Here is a 19,328-nt window from a genome sequence, read left to right on the forward strand (position 1 = left end):
GCTGTTTGCTGAGATAATATTAATCTCATGTTTACAGCAGATTAGTCATTGATATTACATCCATGTTATTTGAATCTCAGTAAACATGTATTTTTGATGGGGGAGGGGAAAGGGGTGGGGAGGGGAAAGGGGTGTAAGACTAATTGAATTTTGTAATACTTTCCTGCCACTACTGCTAAACCGGCTCTTTTCACAATAAAAAAACCTTGTCCATACTAGAAGCACCATTCCCATGTTTTCGAAAGTTTTTAGAACACGCACATCGACCTAGTCTGACTACTCATATTGGCCCATGCGCAATAGTGAATCCTCTTTCTTCTAAAGGACATTGGCTAATGAATGACATCATAGCAGAGTGTGAGGAAAATATTTAGTAGTGACAAGTAAGTATTACATTGAGGGTTTTATCAGCAATAACAAGGTTGTTCTACGTGAGAAACCCATTAGCTTTCTTGATGGTGTGCGAAATTCATCTTGAGAAAGTTGATGCTGAAATATCAGCAGAGTCTCATAAAGGGAAAAAACATTTTCCTACACTTACTTCTCCCTTTCACATCTGATAAATAGAACATATGTGCCCTAACTGGGCACATAAGTCTATCCTGATCATCGGGGAATGAAGTACTGCCGGACAGATGATGTAAGGGGGACTGTTTGCTGCTGTTAAGCAGTCACTCATTGAAGTACAGTGTACTGGATGAGTGTAATGCATGGATACCTCAAGTGCGCAGCATTAACAATCTGGTTCACTGAGGTTAGATCAAATGCCATTGCTCATAACTGAAATACCTGGTGTCTGATTGAGAACCAGAAGTATTTCTTGTGTGGAGGAAAGATTGGGATATTGGAATAATGAAATACACATCCTGAAGACTGATGTATCTGTGAGTCAATATGTGTGATAGCATTCCATATTGATGCTGCATTTTCCATCCTGAAGGTCTCCTCTCATGCAAATTTGTTATTGTTGGAAAGATTTATAATTAACCTCAGTTTCCTGCCCTTTTTGGGGACCACAAATATCCTGGAGTAGAAACAATGCTGGCGAATGGATACTTTCAGCCCTCTTCATTGCAGCCTCCTGACAAAAGGTGTGCACTTCTTGACAACATGGATGGCTTTATAGGAGGGAAGGGTGTACCCTCTTCTACTGATCATCTGCAAATTTCTGAGATCATCTGGAAGCATTCAAAATTGCATGCTGTGTCTGGTAGTCTGTGACCAATACTGTGACTGGTGATCTGTACCCAGTAAATTGTGTCCAGTCAAATGACCAGCCACTTAAAGTCATTGGTGATGGAAAGAAATCTCCTCAGACCTAAAAGAACTAGAATGACATATTACCCACTTAGGGTTGTGTGAAATTCTCATTGCCTGACCTCGGGTACATTCAGAATTTTGACCCTCTCCTTAATTGGGGCTGTAGGTCACAAGAATACTCAGAAACATGGATCATTATTTCCCCCAAACCACGGGTATGACTTGCTTGTGCTTCCTCTCCATTCTATAGCCGGTGGGGAGGGTGAGGGGAGCACTCAATCCCAGTAAGCTTAAAGCCCTAAAGGGTAGATGTTGCCTTTTTCTTAGAAGACACGCTATCTTTGATGAGGATGCTGTTGCTCCTCTCTCTTTTATTCAGGAGAGTGCAGTTGATTCACTGATAGGTATCTGTACATACTCATGGGTGGAATAAATAGTAATTAGTTTCTTCCTGGAAGATGCCCTCTCTTATTGGGGCAGATGCAATTTCAATATCAAGTACATTAAAAACAATCTGAGATCTAAGTGATTCAGATGGAGAGAATGAAGAACGTACTTCCTTCCTCTTCCTATATGTACACCAATTTCTGGCCTAGGTCCCATACATTGTAACACCATAAAGAAGAAAGGGTCCTCTGTCCATTCGTGAACATTTTGTACATGAAAGACGTGTGGCATGAGTGTCCCATACATTTTTTGTGCTCACAATCACTCACACTTTGTAACACGAGTAGAAAAAATTATGAAATTTATGTTTATAATGCTCACTGCATTAAATCACTTTAACGAGACTAATAGTTGAACCCTTGTTCAAAATGCAAACACTTAAAGTGGAACCAATGAAAGGATAACTTTGACAATCCGTTAGTAATTTTACATATTCCTACAGCCAATTCACAAATCTTTAAAAGGTTCGGGGAGTGTATTTGTTTCATAGTGCGAAGCACACTAAATAAATTACCACAGGACTGTCAAGTGATACTTTAATAATTATGGGTTCAGGGATAACTTTTTGCTTAAACGAAATAGAATATCAGAACATCTGTTATAGCGAAACCATCACTGTTGGTATTTTATCAAGCAAGTACTTTTACCACATCTGACTTTTATAATGTTGTCCAACAAGAGAATGAAAATATATTATTGTACTTGGGCCGACAATGCACATCTTCTAAGAATTTGTAAAACAGAAGGCTAGGGCATCTAGCATGGATGATGTGTTTCTATTGTAGAAATGGTAATATTAATAACGGTGACAGAAAATATATTACTGACATTTAAAAAGTCAGTCTTTCTCTACAAACATATTTCATCACTGTGGAAAGTAATTTTTTGCCACAAGCACTACATTGGTACATACAAAAAGTTAATTCTCAACTGTATGGATTATAGAGAACACAACTGGCATGGATCCAGAAAAAGGTGGCATGTCAGTTTTGCATATGATAATGCACTTTTTTTTTCATTCTAATGCCCTCCTCTTTTTTCAAACTGAATATAGTATTCACAGAAGAACAAAATGCACCAATTATTGAAATTTCTGCCAGATCATTGAAAGTTCTATTATGGAAATCCTGTGTATCGATAGCAAAAATATCTAATCTCCAACTCTTCACCTTAATATTGATAATACTGCATTTGGAAAGGTGATAACTATGATATTGTCATACGCAAAATGAAAAACAAAAGTAAAAGATTACTAACCTTTTCATCAGTTTTCCCTTGTCCCATTTAAAATGATTTAAAAGAATTCTTGCAATGGTTGAAGGTATCTAGGAATATAAGAAATATTAAATTAGGCATTTAAAAGTGTAATATTCTACTTCCACTCATGTTCTAAAGCCAAACTGACTGTATTTTACTATGCTTTAACAAGACCACCAGTAATGTTACATACCAGACCCATCACTGTCTTGGAAATGGTCACAGTGACCTTGACCTTGACTTTAAAATCTTAAATCATAAGGTTTTTTGTTATTAAAGGCAAACTACTTTTGAAGTTTGGTGAAGATATGTTCAATATAACTTAAATTATTATCCTATTAAAATTTGTCCATAGAACACAGATGCCCATACCCCTTAATTTTCACCATTGTGGTGCATGTTGACAGAGCAATAACTCTCAGATTATGCTTTTATGTAAAAAATAGAACATACATGTATATATATATATATATAAACAAGAATCTCTTGAATGGAATTATGGTCTATTGTTAGAAAAGAATTTCTAAGAGCTCAAGATAAACCATTTCCTGATAGCAGAATAATGAAACCAGTTTGAACATTCTAGAACTACAAGATTTTCAAATTAGTCACTAATATATGGCTGCCATTTTGGATTTATTATCAGCACCATTTTCATTCAGGCAAACAAATCACTAAGATGACTTCTGTGAAAATCTCATGTGAAAAAAAACTCTTCCATTCAGGAGAAATAGTGACAATATTTTCAATATGTTCATTGTTACAGCCATATCAAATGTCAGGTTGGCATCTCTTTCATTTAGGTCCAACGATACACCATAAAATGAATTTTGTCGAAAGTGCCAAGTCAATATGACTTTCATTTCATGAGGAGTACTAGCAAGAAGATTTTCAAGATGGCTGCCATGGTGGCTATACTGGATTTAGTTCTAGCTAGATATTATAACCAGTCTTATGGTGAAAGCAAAATATCAATATGACTTTCCATAGTGTTGAAATTATTAATAGTCCACTCGTCCGAACTAGTAGTTTTATAATTACAAAAGTCTAATGACTAGTAAAGTTTTAGTTGTTGCCAGTCCGCATTTCCTAACACTATCTTTGATAATTTATGAAAATTTCAATAACCAGATGATGTGCCAGTTCTGGAAAAGTGAATAAGATGTTTTTCTTTTCTTTTTTTATGTTCAACTAAAACTCTGTCAGGATCCTTTTAATTGCAGATGAAAAAAGTATCGTGGTGTGAAAAGCTGTATAAGAGAGGTGTTTGGAGTTTTCAAGGAGGAGATTCACATGCTTGCATCAAATTGCGATTGTGTGAGCCATCATTGTTTAAATTTGTAGCCGCCATTTTAAAAACAAAATTCTTTATCCGATCTGCCACCAAAGATAAACATTAGTGCTAATAAATACACAACCCACTCAACATCAGGTTTATTATGACAAATAAAAATCAGGGTAAGTAAATAAAGAAGTGTACATATGTATAACTTGCGGAAAGAAATTTAGGGATGAATCAGACAAGATAAGTTAGTGCGAGTATTGACGTGAATGTTACTGCAGTGTGTGCTTGAGTTTAACTCTAGTATGATGCAGTCACAAATCTTTATCTTTGTTATGATGTAATATTTTAGGAATTTTTAGTTAGTATGACTTTTGGAGTTTTAATTTGCATTCATATAATTTTCATTTTTGGGATTGTAATTTAAATTCATATAAGAAAGAATGATTGTTAGAATTTTTGTATTATCTGATTTTACTATGGCGCCTTTAACAAAGCCATCAGTATTGCAGCTATATATTGTAAAACAAGTAGATCTATTATTCACTGTATATTGTGGCTCTATGCCAGCTTCATTGTAAGACAACAAATGTATCTAATAAAACTATATTCAGTAGAAACTATGATTTACAAATTCCCAGACATTGATTAAACAAAAGTTAGTCAGGGTCAGCAGCAGAGAGGGTGAACAGACCATTTTGGGGAGGGTCCATGTATGAAAAATAAAGCTTTCTACAAAAAAAAAATGAAAAATACAAGGTCAATGACGCTGAAACAAAGCTTCTAATGACCAATATTTTCTCTAATTGGGTTAGCTTATTTTGCTAGTTTATTTTTGTTACTCATGTTTTTCAAATTTATATGTTTGTTTGTTTACCTGTTGGACATTTATTGTTGGTCGCACCCTCCTGGCTGCTGTATTATGTGCATAATTAAATCATTATTATATCAATAATGGAGTCTAGATTAGCTTGAGAGCAAATAGAGGCAATTAAAAAATATATTCCAGTCCATGGTTCTGTCAAGCAAAAAGTAAAAGAGCATCAGGAGTCTCAGGTGGAATTTGCAGAGGGTACAGAACAATTATTTGAACCGGTTACGAAGGCTACCAAAGGTCTTTTTCCCACGTTGGAGCAAACTGCTAAAGCAACTGGAAAAATAACAGAAATAACTTATAAAACAAAAAAGATTCTAAGAGAACTTCTAGTGAAATAGCTGCTGCTCAACCAATGTGAGAAATACTTGAAGGTATTGACCAAGCTCATGTTGAAATAGATGATATAAAGGATTGTATACCAAAACCAGAACCAAAACAAATAAAAGAAAAAACTGAACTGATTAATAAATTTACAAACAAAAGTATGCCATCATAAGAAGTACTAAAAGCCTGCGTCAATTATCTGAAATTGCAGCAAAAAATTTTAGTAACAGAGAAAAATTTTTTAAACCCGAGTATGCTAATAAGCCTGTGGATCAAAAGACTTGGCACAAATGGATGTTTCAAATATACAATGATGTCAATCGGGCCAGAGATAGTGATATAAAATATATTGCATTTATCGATGGAACACATAGATATCTATCATTTTTACAATGAAAACCACAACCACAATCACCACAGCCACAACCTAAAACTAATTTTATTGATAAATTTATGGCTGAAGGTATTAGCGCTATCAGGGATCCGGAACAAATAGTAAATATTGCCGCATATGGATATGATGAAAGAAAAAAATACGTAAAACGTAAATATTTTAATCTCTGAAGTGTGAAAACTGGATTAAAGATGTATATATCATTGCTAATAATCTTCAGTCTATCAAAAAGGATGATAATTTTTTTACTGAATTTAACCAGGAAGTAGAACAAAAAATGGAACACTAAACACTAGGTGCAGAAGAAAAAGAATTATAAGCAATGGAAGATGCGATGAGGGTTATGGGAGAAAGAAGAAGAGAAATACTGTCTGGCCCTAATGCCACTAGAAGTGAATTCGGTACTCGAGGAAGTGGTCTTATTACTCCAAGCCCCAGCAACGTCCTTGCTGATGTTGATTGACTAGAAATCCTCAATGGTGGAAAATGAGCCGGGAATAATTCCCCAGAAATCATTAATGAAGCAGCTGTTATTTGTCAAAGATTATTTAAAGGTGGTATCATGGACATTAGTGTTTATCGGTCCCTCATTGATAAAATTGTTGATGATTACCATGATGATGAAATCGTTAATGATTGAGGGTATGCAATTAGACACAATGACCAAAAAAGATGATCATGCATAATACTCAACATTGACCGATCATGGTCAGGGTGATAAATTCGCAATTACCAAGATATAAAGCATCCTCAGCAATTAAGGATAGTATAGTGGTCCCACTTCAGCCAGTAAAATTACCCAGCACTGAAGTGATGCCTTCAAATATCGGTAAAATAATAAATCAAGCTGCAAGTAAAAAATTAGCAGAGTTGGCTGATGTACAACTACCAGAAAAAAAATATAACTGCTAGTCTGATAGCAGGAAGTGGTCTTCGTGTTAAATGATAACAAATATAATAAAATGCTTAAACATATATCTGATCCAGCATTTGACATGGATGCACCAGTTCTCAAAGATGAATCAGTGCGTGATTATCAATCTTATTTTTATGACTCACATGTACCTAACACATGATAAGGAATCGAGTTCAGGATGCAAAGAGATATTTTTTGCCCACTGAGTCATTCATTGAGATCGAAGGTAGACTTTTACAAGCAGATGATGCAGCATACGGAATTGGTGATTGAGTTGGTTTTGTTTATAATGGTGTCATGGCATTATTTAACAGTGCCACATACATCATTAATGGAAAGAATATTGAATCATGCCTGGAAAACGTTGATGCTGCCATGATGATACATGGCCTTGCAAGATACAGCAATAATTACTGAGATCAGCTGGTCCATCAATGATGTTTGCAAAGGATACAACTGATCATCCAGAAAATAGAAATGTAACACTAATGCGGCTGGAACTGAAGTTGCATCAATGAATGAAAACTTGTTGAACGAAAATGAAGAGCTCTCAAGTGTGTTCCACATTCGCATATATTTGGATTTTGCAGAAATGTTATAAAGGTTATATTTGGTGTTAAACACATCGTGGTACTTGTCTGAAATGCCACCAACAATGATGCAATATGACATGATGCTTTTGTTTGTGCTGGTAAAGTAACACTAACAAAATTGTCGCTGTGGATGCCAGTAATGACTCCATCCCTTTCTGAAGAACACGGTTGCTCTCTTATAGATCAAGGTGGTAAATCAACATTATCATGGTTGGCAATGACCACAGGCAGTATTCAAAGTAATGCTGCTGGTTTATTCACATGGCAGATAGCATCACAGAAGGGGATGTCAGCACCAAGACATATATTCATCACACTTCTGTCATGCATATTTAATTTAATTTAAATTTGATTTAATTTAATTGTCTGTTTGTAAGTTTTAATTTTTTAAAAAATATTTCATTATATGTCAAAATACTATAATTTTGTTTGCTAGGAATTTTATATTTTCCAGAAAATAGTTTGACCATAGAGTTAATCGTAAACACCAAACTTTGTGTCTTATGCTGACCTAGTTCCCGACCTTAATTCAGAAATCACTGAGACAAGTAAACAACTTTTTATTTTTATCTTATTCTTAGAGTAAAATGAGTGGTTTTTGTCAAGGTTATATTGGGACTTCATGCTTTTAGATGTAAATACTTCTCGAAAAGTCTGGAAAGTTGACCCTGTTCTGGGAATCTGTTTTGCATTTCAAGTTACTGAATAACCTGTTTATAGAGATATTTCTCAGCTGGGCTTTTTTTCTTTACACTGGAAAGTGTTTATTGTGGCAGTTTGGAGTTATAATTTTTATTCAAATTATTTGGATTCTAAAGGATAATTCTTTTTTCTGGAAATATTTGAGTGCTCATACAGAATTCTTGGACAAAGACAATTAAATAAATTTTATTCGGAAATGCAAACATTGGAATATTATTTTCTGTGGTTTACAAAGGAGTGTAAACATCAACACTAGACTGACTACAGTATATGTTATCCCCTTCCATTTTGGATTTTTTGTCGGGACTCGAACTTGAATTCATTAGAACATTTTATTACTAGGACTTCTAAAATTTAATTCATGGATTATTCTTGGATTATTTTTGGATTTGATTTTTAAAACCGTAAGTTCTTATGTTTTCAGTTTTTACAGTGTTTTTCCAGGGAAATAAATTATTTGTCAAATTTTTCAAAGCTTGTTGTTTTCATTCTTTCTTTTGTTACTGTTTATTACAGCCTAAATAAGTAACATAAGACTTCAAGAAAATACCAGAGTAGATTCGCAAGAATGAAATCCAATGGTGTTTGACACACTTGGGGTTAGTGAAGTTTCTTTGAGGATAAATGGACATCAAGAACCTTCTGAAGAAGTTTTGCTAAATTTTGATCAAAATCATGTTGATGTGCTTATCATTGATTGATGACATTTGTGGGGCGTGATCCGAATGTTGATTCTGTTTTGCAGATATCTCAGTGGGATTTCACAATGTAATGTATCCAATCTATTATTTTTCACTGGAACAATTGGATTTGTTCAGGCATCAGTCATTGATATACACTTCTGAGCTTGTTTAGCTCGACTGCCCGCTGGTGGTTACAGAGCAATTGCTGTTATTTACTCAGACAAAACAATGGTACTTGAAGGTGTTGGTGGACGAATGAGAGTCATTGATGCCCCAGTGGAAAACATGTAAATGTTTTCCAAACATGTAATTAAATCGTTCATAATATTATAATGTCATATCATTACGTTAGTGTCAGTCTGATTCCTGGTCAGATTAAAAAGCTACAATCAAAATCAGCAACGCTACTTGAAGGTGTTGGTGGATGAATGAGAGTCATTGATGTCCCAGTGGAAAACATGTAAATGTTTCCAAACATGTGATTTAATCGCTTATAATATTGTAATGTCATATCATCACGTTAGTGTTACACTGACATGGTCAGATTAAAAAGCTACAATCAAAATCAGCAAATAAATGTGGAACAAAAATAGCGCTATTAGAAGAACAGATCGCAGGTGGTCTAAATAAACTATCACTGACAGAACGTCAACTCAGGCACTTCGATGAAGCCAAACAATCAAAGATTGTCGCAGGTGCCATTAAAGACGCAGTCAAGATGGGTGGTATATTTATATTTCTTGCAGCTATACCAGCGTTAATAGCCGCTGAAGCCCCGGCTGTTGCAAAAGCATCTGCACTTGGTGCTGTTGGAACTGCTGCTATGATGGCACTGAAAAAAGCAACAGGTCAATGAATAAAATCTTCCAAAAAGACGCAATACAAGGAATTTCATCTAAGACTGCCAGGACACACACACCCATTGGTACGGAAAAGGTCTGAGACTTTCCGGAACACTTTGTTTGACATAAAACGTCTCCTTCCTCCGATGTCCAATTCTGATTTAATTGATGCTGCTAAGCGATCAAATATATAAAAAAAATTCAGAGGTTTTTTATGTGTGACCAATTACCTAAACAACCAAACCGTGTTGAAACTAGTATTGTTAATCTCAATGGAAGTTCTGGTCCTTCCACTAGTGGAATGGGTACTCATTGGGATGCATATGCGATTGATCCACGTTGAACTGTTTATTTTGTTTCATATGGGTTGGCACCACTAAAAGAATTTTTAAAATATGTCAGCAGAGTGCAAAGAACTCCTCTTCAAAATACTCCGATCTGGTATTCAACATTACCAACACAGACAATAACTGATCCGCCAGTATGTGGCCGTGAAGTAATTGCCGTACTCAACGCTGTGTCAAGGTCCATGACATTGTCAGGGACACCACCTCATAAAGTCGTGCATGAATATACAAGTAGAAGGTATAGCCGTCCACCGTCTTATTAAACATATCTGAAAGTATAATGGCAGATATTTACGGAAGACCTTTTCACTTGAGTTAAACGCAGCAAAGCAATTTTTCTAAATATGCAACCCTTGACGAGGTCAAGGTGAACTCGCTAATCTTTTAAGTATAGCAAATGTAGACCAAAATGAAGTCGTTGCTTTTCAGGATAAACAAAGACGATTAAAGATGAGCAATGTCCCGTTGATATATATTATTCTGAAAGCTCCAGATGCAACAGAAGACAATTTAGTTGTGTTTGCTAAAAACGGTAAAATTAAAAAATCAGAAGAATCGATTTTAACACTCATGGGAGAGGTTACTGGACGCATCAGAAGAATTGGAGATATTATGTATGGTGATCTCAACATGAGTAAAAATGCAATTATTAATGCGAGAGAACCAAAATCAGATGATGATGTGACAACAAAAAGATACGTAGACAGCAACAACAACACGATCAGAACTGAGATCAATGATCGTTTATTAACTGCAGGTGATACAATGCTTGGTTCTCTCAGTATGGCTAATAACAAAATTACTAGTCTTGGAGAACTAGAGTCATGCAATGAAGCTGCTCTGAAGAAATACGTTGACAATAGCAACCTCCCAATGATGAACTCATTAATTTCAATTAATGATGGAATGATCTCGTTTAGATCTGACTATTCTAATCATATAAATGCGTTTATAAATTTTCGCAAAAAAATATACGGAATTGTTGATGATTTCTTTGGAAATCCAACAGTAATCGGTATTAAACTTTCTGCCATCAAAAAGATCACCGACAGTGTAATATATACAGTAGCGTCTGGATCAGCATTATGGTTACCACTTAATAAATCCATCAAACATCGCACTGAGGTTACCAGTATTTACAGGTTCTCAGTAATCGAAGATATAAAATTTACAGCATTTTTACCTCAAATTTACGCCGTCTTCAACAATCTGGACCTTCTGTATTGCTAGTATTACTAGATCAAAACGACGAAGTAACATTTACAGAGGAACCCGAAGAAAAAATTTAGATCTCCCACCTACTTAAAATATGAGCTCCCCAATCAACGTTCCACGTGATGTTGCAACACATTACAGATACAATCAAGTATGTGAGTGGCAAACCAAACTGAAAAATATCTTTGACGAGTATACAGTAAAAGTAAAAACATATCGCAGACGTGAAGTTGTCGTTGACATAATTGTGTATTCAGCGTCCACTGTTATCGCTGGAACCGGCGTATTGCTAGCACCAGTAACAATGACATCACCAGCAATTATAACAATTTGTGTTTCAGTTGCAACAACAATTGCTGGTATTCTCAATAGCATCGCTAAAAATATATCTACATGTACAAATACAAAATTTTATGAGTATATATTAAAGTTGCATATAGTCAGAATTCTCTCTGACCCTTGCCACCCCATTTTTTATATTCGGACATATATGTTCGGGTACGAATAAATATAAATGCACTCTTAATTCTCAACATATATATTCTGAGAACAACGACCAGAAACCTGTCAGTATCGCAGCAGGGTGGAGAAAATCGTTCTCAAGAAGTACGAGCACGTGCCAGCGATGCTTTTGTTGGTATCATGTGACTACCACAGTGACATATGCTCTCTGCGTAGTGAATCTGGTTTTCTTTAAATTGCTTCAACATTTACAAATTTTCGGTCGTTGTCTTCACAAAAAATATTTTGAGAAGATTGTGTTTTCATTTTTCTAAAAACTTTTTTTTTACGTGACTTTCATTTATCTGTTCGATTTGTTTTCTAACAGCAACAATAGAAACGTTTATTGTTGATATCACGTGACTACATGACCTCTGATGTATCATTGACATGTAGGTTGCGAGAGTTGTTTAGTCACGTGACTAAGAATACAATGGCCAGATCCAGGTCAAATTTCAACAACGATGTACTTTCGTCTCGTCTGTCAGCAGATTAAATACATAGCGAATGATATGATCGCAATTTCTGAGAAAATAAATCAGAATCCTATCGATTTCATGCAGGTATATCTAGATGAAAGGTCGTTCAAGGTTGCTGGACGGCTACTAAGCGGCTACCCCACGTCAACACTAAATGGTGTCGGTGAATTCCAACTTTTCGATAGGGAATGGATTCTAACCCTACACCACAACATAAATGTTCAAATATCAAAAATGGGGTGGCAAAGGTCGGAGGAAACTCGGACTAAGTTGCATACAGCAACACTAGCATGCTTCAAATTGTCTTCGCTGATATCATCAGGTCTTAGCAATGGAATAATATCAGAAAGCGAGTACACAGAAATGATTAGGATTTACAACGAAGGCATAAATGTACCTTTGGAGACTGTATCAGAATCTACGTCTGATTTAGAGAATAATAATAATAATAATAATAATAATAATAATAATAATAATAATAATAATAATAATTTTAATAATAATAATAATAATAATAATAATAATAATAATAATAATAATAATAATAATGTCAATGTCAAATGAATTACTACAACAGATCGTCATTAATACAACTCCTTTGAAAACCATGATGTTATCAGCAAGCTCAACCAATCCTGAATTTAGCGTCAACTTTCAAACTGCGATTATTGCGAAAGAAATAGCACCGGCACAATTACGAGTAGACCAAATATTAGATCAAATTCATTCGGTGGATTGCCAGCAAATAATTCTCTGGTAATGGCATATAAAAATAAATCCGATGGAATTCCCGATTGGCAATTACAAGCATTATCAGATCGAACCAACTTACTATCACTGTTCATGAACCAACATTGTCAACAGCAATAGAAATAAACATGCTAGAAAACGCCGTCGATATATATTCTTCATTGATCAGAACCATACTAGGATGGCTTGAGATACCACCTGTTGATCAAGGACTGTTAGAACCACGGACAAGAACATATTTCTGAAGCTTCCAGAATATCGAAAAATAGTGTCATGGAGATACGAACGGTAAAGTAATTTATGTCTAAATTAAGAAAAAAATTATGTGATGTTCATTACGAAACCGATAATCCATTGATCGAGGAAAAAATTATCAAATCATTTTCTAATGATATTAAACCTTAACACTCACGAAATGTATTTTCCAGTGTCGCACAATACTACAATAGCGACGTAAAACAATAGATCATTGAAACGATACAACATCTAAACCAAGTTTTATCATTGAATCAGTAAGTTTCGTCGAAGAATTATTGTTCAGTTTTGAATACCCTACATACAAACTAAAAGAATTGTTTCTTCATCATTATAAAATAACCTCAGCAGAATTACCAGCATTTATACTTCCTGGATTTAATACCGACAAACTAACAAAATCAGTCACCGATCTCATCGATGAAAATTTTCCTAAAATTGTTACCGCATGGAGAAAAATTAACTTACCAGTGAATATTCATAAGTATAACAATGATGCATACGGTTGAGACCGTCATATTTCACCAGTTGTTGTTAATATAACATCAACGATTGCAGTCAATCTTGTATGTGATGCAATTGAAGGCAGCTATCTAGTAGATCTTGAAAAATCTTGTCAGGCCAAGCAAGGATATATTTTATTTACATTTACACCTCAAGCGCCTTCCCATGATTTTTCATTGCATTAGAACCCGTTTATCCGGTTTATCTGCGATGTCATAATACTTTATCATCACAGATCCATGTCAAGCTTGCTGACCGAACCGGACACTTACATGATTTGCGATGTGCAGTTCCAAATATAAATCTGTATGTAAGATCGTACAGATCTTTACGTTCATAAAACCTTATCATAGATCTTTACGTTCATAGAACGTTATCATAAAGATTTTTTTCGCAGATCTTCACGTTACATTTATCTATTTTTTACTTTTCTATATTAACTTTTTTCTACTTTTACCTTTCCGAGTTTACCTTTCCGTGTTTACCTTTCCATGTTTACCTCTCCATGTTTACTTTTCCATATTTACCTTCTATATTTGCCATTCATAGAGCTCTCTGTGCTTTACCGTCACCTTTTTAACTTTTTCTTTTCCACTTTTATTTTTCCACTTTTACTTTTCCACTTTTATTTTTCCACTTTTATTTTTTTTTCCTAAATATATGCCACGAGCTCTGTATACCTGTCTCCGATCGATGAACAAAAAAAAAAATAAGTTTACGTGGAAGTGAATTACCACAAAAAATTGCTAAGACATTTCATATTGGCTTAAATTGTCTATATAACATTTGGAAAAAATCTATACAAAGATAGTTTCCCATCGTTAGCACTGGATTAACTAAAAGTCAAAATCTTACTGCGCAAATTCAAAAGCTTAACGAATCCGTTAATTTTGCAAAAAATGAGAATAAGAATAGAACAGATTTGTATAATCAAATCTGTGCTACACATAAAAATCTCGAAATAGAATTATCCAAAATTAATGCTAAAAATCAAGAGTTTAATTTTGCAAAAAAATGAAATTAAGAATAAAGCAGGTTTATATGATAATATCTGCGCTAAAAAAATCTTGAAATAAAATTATTCAAAATCAGTGCCAAAAATCACAAGCTTAACGAATCCGATAATTTTGCAAAAATATGAAATTAAGAATAAAACAGATTAATATGATAAAATCTGCGCTAAAAATAAAAATATCGAAATAGAAGATTTATTCAAATTTAATCTTAAAGCAGAGTTGGATAAAGCCTTTTACAGAACAAAGGAATAAAACAAAACAAAATCGTCTTCGACGGTTGTCAAAGTGGTTCAGCCTGAGGAGATTCTACTGAAGGGGCGTTAATTTAATTTCTTAAAATATTTCTTAATATAGCTGAACGATTATTAACAATCTTTCTTTTCTCGTATTTGCTAGATAATATATATTTAACATGTTTAATTGCACAAGCAAGGGCGGTGGTCTAATTTAGAAATATCTTCCACTGATATATAAAGTAATGATTTTTTCATTGCCTCTTCAAGCAATTTAATAATATGATATTCATTTGATAATTATTATATAGTCGTGATGTCTCTATTTAGTTAAATTCACCTTTGATATACTCAGGATTAAGTATCTCATATAGAGTTTTATCAGTTTGATTATTGCTAGGTGTCAATTTTAACAATCCTGTAGATTTTAATTTTTCAAATTCACTTATGATAGCATTAATATTTTCTTGATTCAGATATCATATTCAACTATCTTATTGCCTGAATATGATAGCAAAATTAAACATCATAAAATGATATACACTGATTACATTTTTTGAAAATGTTAGGTAAGATCTACCGTCGGCAACGTATTTTACCAAACATGATTTAATATCAAAGTATTTAGCAGAGACGTATATTGATGGAAATTCAATTTCACTAACTTCAACGACTGCGATAACTGGTCTGTTAATTTTCCTAAATTTACCAGTTTTGCCATTTTTACAATTTTGACTCTGGGTGACAGCTCTCAGATCGGATAGAGTAGTATCTCTTGGATTTGAATTAATATGATGAGTCACAAGACCTTTCTTGCTTAGTCAATTGAAACATTCGTAAATAAATCTTTAAGCAAAGGTTATTTTAATCATGAGCATAAAATGAACAGTATTAATGATAGTACCAATTTATCGTTTTAATCTACAATTTCTAATGATTCCATCGTGAGATGTTTCATATTCCTTAATTATTGGGTGTTTTACAAATTCCTTTTTCCTTTGCTATGATAATATGATATTCAAATATATACTTGGATATTTGTTAGTATAATCCTTGACGCTTTTAATAACATCAGTATTATATTTCCTTTTATAGTACCGCATTGGTTCTCGATTTTTTTTACCCCCGCATTTTGCATATAATTGTGTTTTTCCTAGTACCCCACATTTACAATTTACACATGGAATTGGTCATTTACTTCCAGGTTTTATGTACCGTGTGTTAGATGCACAATATTCATTTATACAGTTACGACTACAAAAATCAGTAGAACCAATTAACAACCATTTACATTTTTCTTTTGCTCGCTCATTATAATAATATAAAAAGTATTAATTAGATATATACTTGCTTAAGTATTATATGGATGAATCCTTTTCATTTGGACTTAACGACATTGTTTACAGATTTGATCTTGATCGAATAGACCAATTATCGGTATTAAGATCGTTACGTACATCATCAATAAATAAATATTTTATTGACCGTTTTCGTAAAGCAAAGAAAGAATTTTATAGTCATGGTGCAACTTATGTATGGACAACATTCAGAATCATGCGCAACACCAAAGGTGTTACCGATGGTGTCTATCGATGCTAGAATGAACGATGATCGAGCAGCAAAAATGATTAATTATCTCGACAATCGAACATACTTTTTTAGAGTAAAATTTATTGTTGCGGCAGATACCCCAAAAGACGATTCTTGGATTATCCGTGACAGACGTGACCCTGTCCGTGTTCACAATGGAAATATTGTTACGTTAAATAAAAATTCCAAATCACGAATGTTCACTGGCATTGACAAACCGTATTATGAACGAGCGTATCACGTGACTGCAAATAGTTACGCAATATATCCGATAAATGAAAATCCTAATACTGGCGATATAATGCCGATGATATTTTCATCTTTGACAAAGTCAAAGATAAATTATGTTGATGAACGAGTTACAGAACGATTCACAGATGCGATACGTGGAAACAGTTAAACGGATTTACAACGTAAGAGACAAATGAGTGGGCAGAAACAGTTAAGGATACCGGAGCATCCATCAATGACGTCGCTGAACTGGGAAAGAAATTAAAATTCCCAATAATGATAAAAACAATAATCGGAGAGATTTTGTAAGGATCAAAATCTAAATCGAAAGGAGCTCCGATAAATATTATTGATTATAATGCGCATGCGTGGACATCGGCGGTGACAATATTTCCTCGAGATCGAACTGTTAAGTTCTATAACGGTGATATATTCGATTTTATCAGAAATATCAGCAAAAACGATCCTGTCTCTGTGTGGCTGTTTCAAAGATCCGATGATGGAAACTATGATCAATTTTTACGACCTAATGAAGATATTTATCGTACAGAATCTCTCCACGAGGAAATGAAAAATCTTGCCTTGAAATATACCGCGGACAACGATGTTGTCAAAGCTGAACAACTACTAAGTAATTGTTTTACTGCTCCGTCAGTTGCTGCTTATTTTGCTCAGAAGAAAAATTCATGGAAACCAATACGGTTGGAATTTCTTGAAGACGTCAAACGCAGTTGTATCGAATACGGCACGGCGGATTATGGAATACCAGATACATTTATAAGGATGTTATGTTAGTTTATATGGTTGCATATTATCCTGGAAGATTTCTCGGAATGGGAGAATGTTCTAAGTATTTTAAGCGTTTCGGTCATCCAACACACGAGATTACCAGGTTTGCGACAAGTGTCCCTTTCCAAATCTTGACTTGACTGGATTTGCACGAATTAAATCATTTAAGTTTGTCAACGGTCTTCATCCGATTTTTTAATCTGGTTTGGCAAACGCTTTTCAGAAAACAAATGTGGGCACCAGTAGTATTAATATGATTTATGGTTGATACAAAAATGTTAGAATCGGCAACCATAAACGAAGCAATTATATAATATAGTTCTCAGAAACAAGTTTGGTTACCACAACAAAAGAAATAGTCTGATGATGAAAATCCTGATATAACTGATTTTGAGAATAGACTCGCGAAAGATCTTGGCAGAAAAACAATTCGTAAATTTACGCAAGGAGGATCGTATGTCCGCAAACGACATTGTGCAAGATTAATTATATATGACGCTCAGTTGGATTTTATAATTCCTGATACAACGAAGAGAAATATATTTATAAGTCGAAGTAATGCTAACTTACCGGATGGAACTAAATTAGGTACAATTGTGAGTTACACCGATGGTGAGTCACCACAGTTTACTCATTTAAGATCTTCGATGCTTGCGTACGTTTCGATAAATTTATTATCGATGATAAACAGATTTCCTGATGCCGCTGTTAGAGTCGCCACAGATTCATTATATATATATATATATATATATATATATATATATATATATATATATATATATATATATATATATGCATTATAAAATATATGAAGGATTGCTAGAACAATTACATATACATAGGTACTAATGCATCATGGGGCGAGTGGAGAATAGAACAAGAAAAAATACTTAGTTATTCTGAATCTGTCGACGTTGAAATTGAGGATATTTATTACAAAAATAATCGAATAACAGAACTGTCATCTGCACCATCTGTATATGATCCTGAGACCAGACATAAGACTGTTTATCTTAATGGACCAGGAGTTTCTGGTAAAACATCACGTGTGATGGAATTTCGTGGACTTGATATAATTGTAGTAACCGCTACACATAGACTCGCTAGAGAAATGAACGAACGAGGAGTTAAGTCTCGCACTTATCATAGCTTTTTCCGATGGAATGGAGATCCATGGACTCCTGAACGAATAGGTGAGAAATATATTCCCAAAAATATTATCTGGGACGAAATATGTACAGTGTCGCCGGAGACGTTATAAATATTTCTTGGTTGGTTGTTATTGAAGGATACAGCTGTGATGATGTGCGGCGATCATGGTCAGCCTCCACCTTTTGTTGGATTGTCTCCACATGAATGGTTAAAAAGATTTGTTGATCATTATCAAGAAATAACGGATGATCATAAAGCGCGTGATGAACCACTAAAAGAGTTTAAAAAGTTAATCAGACTACACCCAGACAAAATTAAACAAGAAGTAATGTGTCATGTAATCCCAATTAACGTTACAGAAAGATTTTGTCAGATTATGGAAATCTGGTGATTTAATCGTTTCAAGTCTAAACAATACACGTGACAAACTTCAACAACATTTGCTTTTGTCAGCTAAAACAAATTCCAGAATTACCCGTACCGTTATGTTATCGATCATCATATCACGACGACACATATCGAAATTGATATACCAGGCGGAGGACGACAAACTCTCGTTCTTAATGATATTGTTTTAGTTCCCTTAAATGTGGTCGACGAGGCGCTAAAAAATAAAATCTGGTCATTAGGATACGCCGCAACAATTCATGCGTCACAATGATTAACCATCAGCGAGACAAATATATGGA

The 19,328-nt window shown here is 34.3% G+C and overlaps 1 protein-coding gene across 1 annotated transcript in view; it reads right to left on the reverse strand.

Moving 5' to 3' along the window:
• Window positions 1-19,328, reverse strand: part of LOC149801708 (E3 ubiquitin-protein ligase arih1-like) — a 119,834-nt gene that overhangs the window by 86,340 nt on the left and 14,166 nt on the right. The window contains exon 3 of the mRNA XM_089955988.1: window positions 2,965-3,032. Within this exon, the coding sequence (XP_089812114.1) occupies window positions 2,965-3,032 (68 nt within the window). The remainder of the gene's footprint in view (window positions 1-2,964; window positions 3,033-19,328) is intronic.

Source organism: Sinohyriopsis cumingii, chromosome 4 (assembly GCF_028554795.1).
Source record: "Sinohyriopsis cumingii isolate HCF-2022 chromosome 4, ASM2855479v2, whole genome shotgun sequence".
Lineage (NCBI taxonomy): Eukaryota > Metazoa > Mollusca > Bivalvia > Unionida > Unionidae > Sinohyriopsis > Sinohyriopsis cumingii.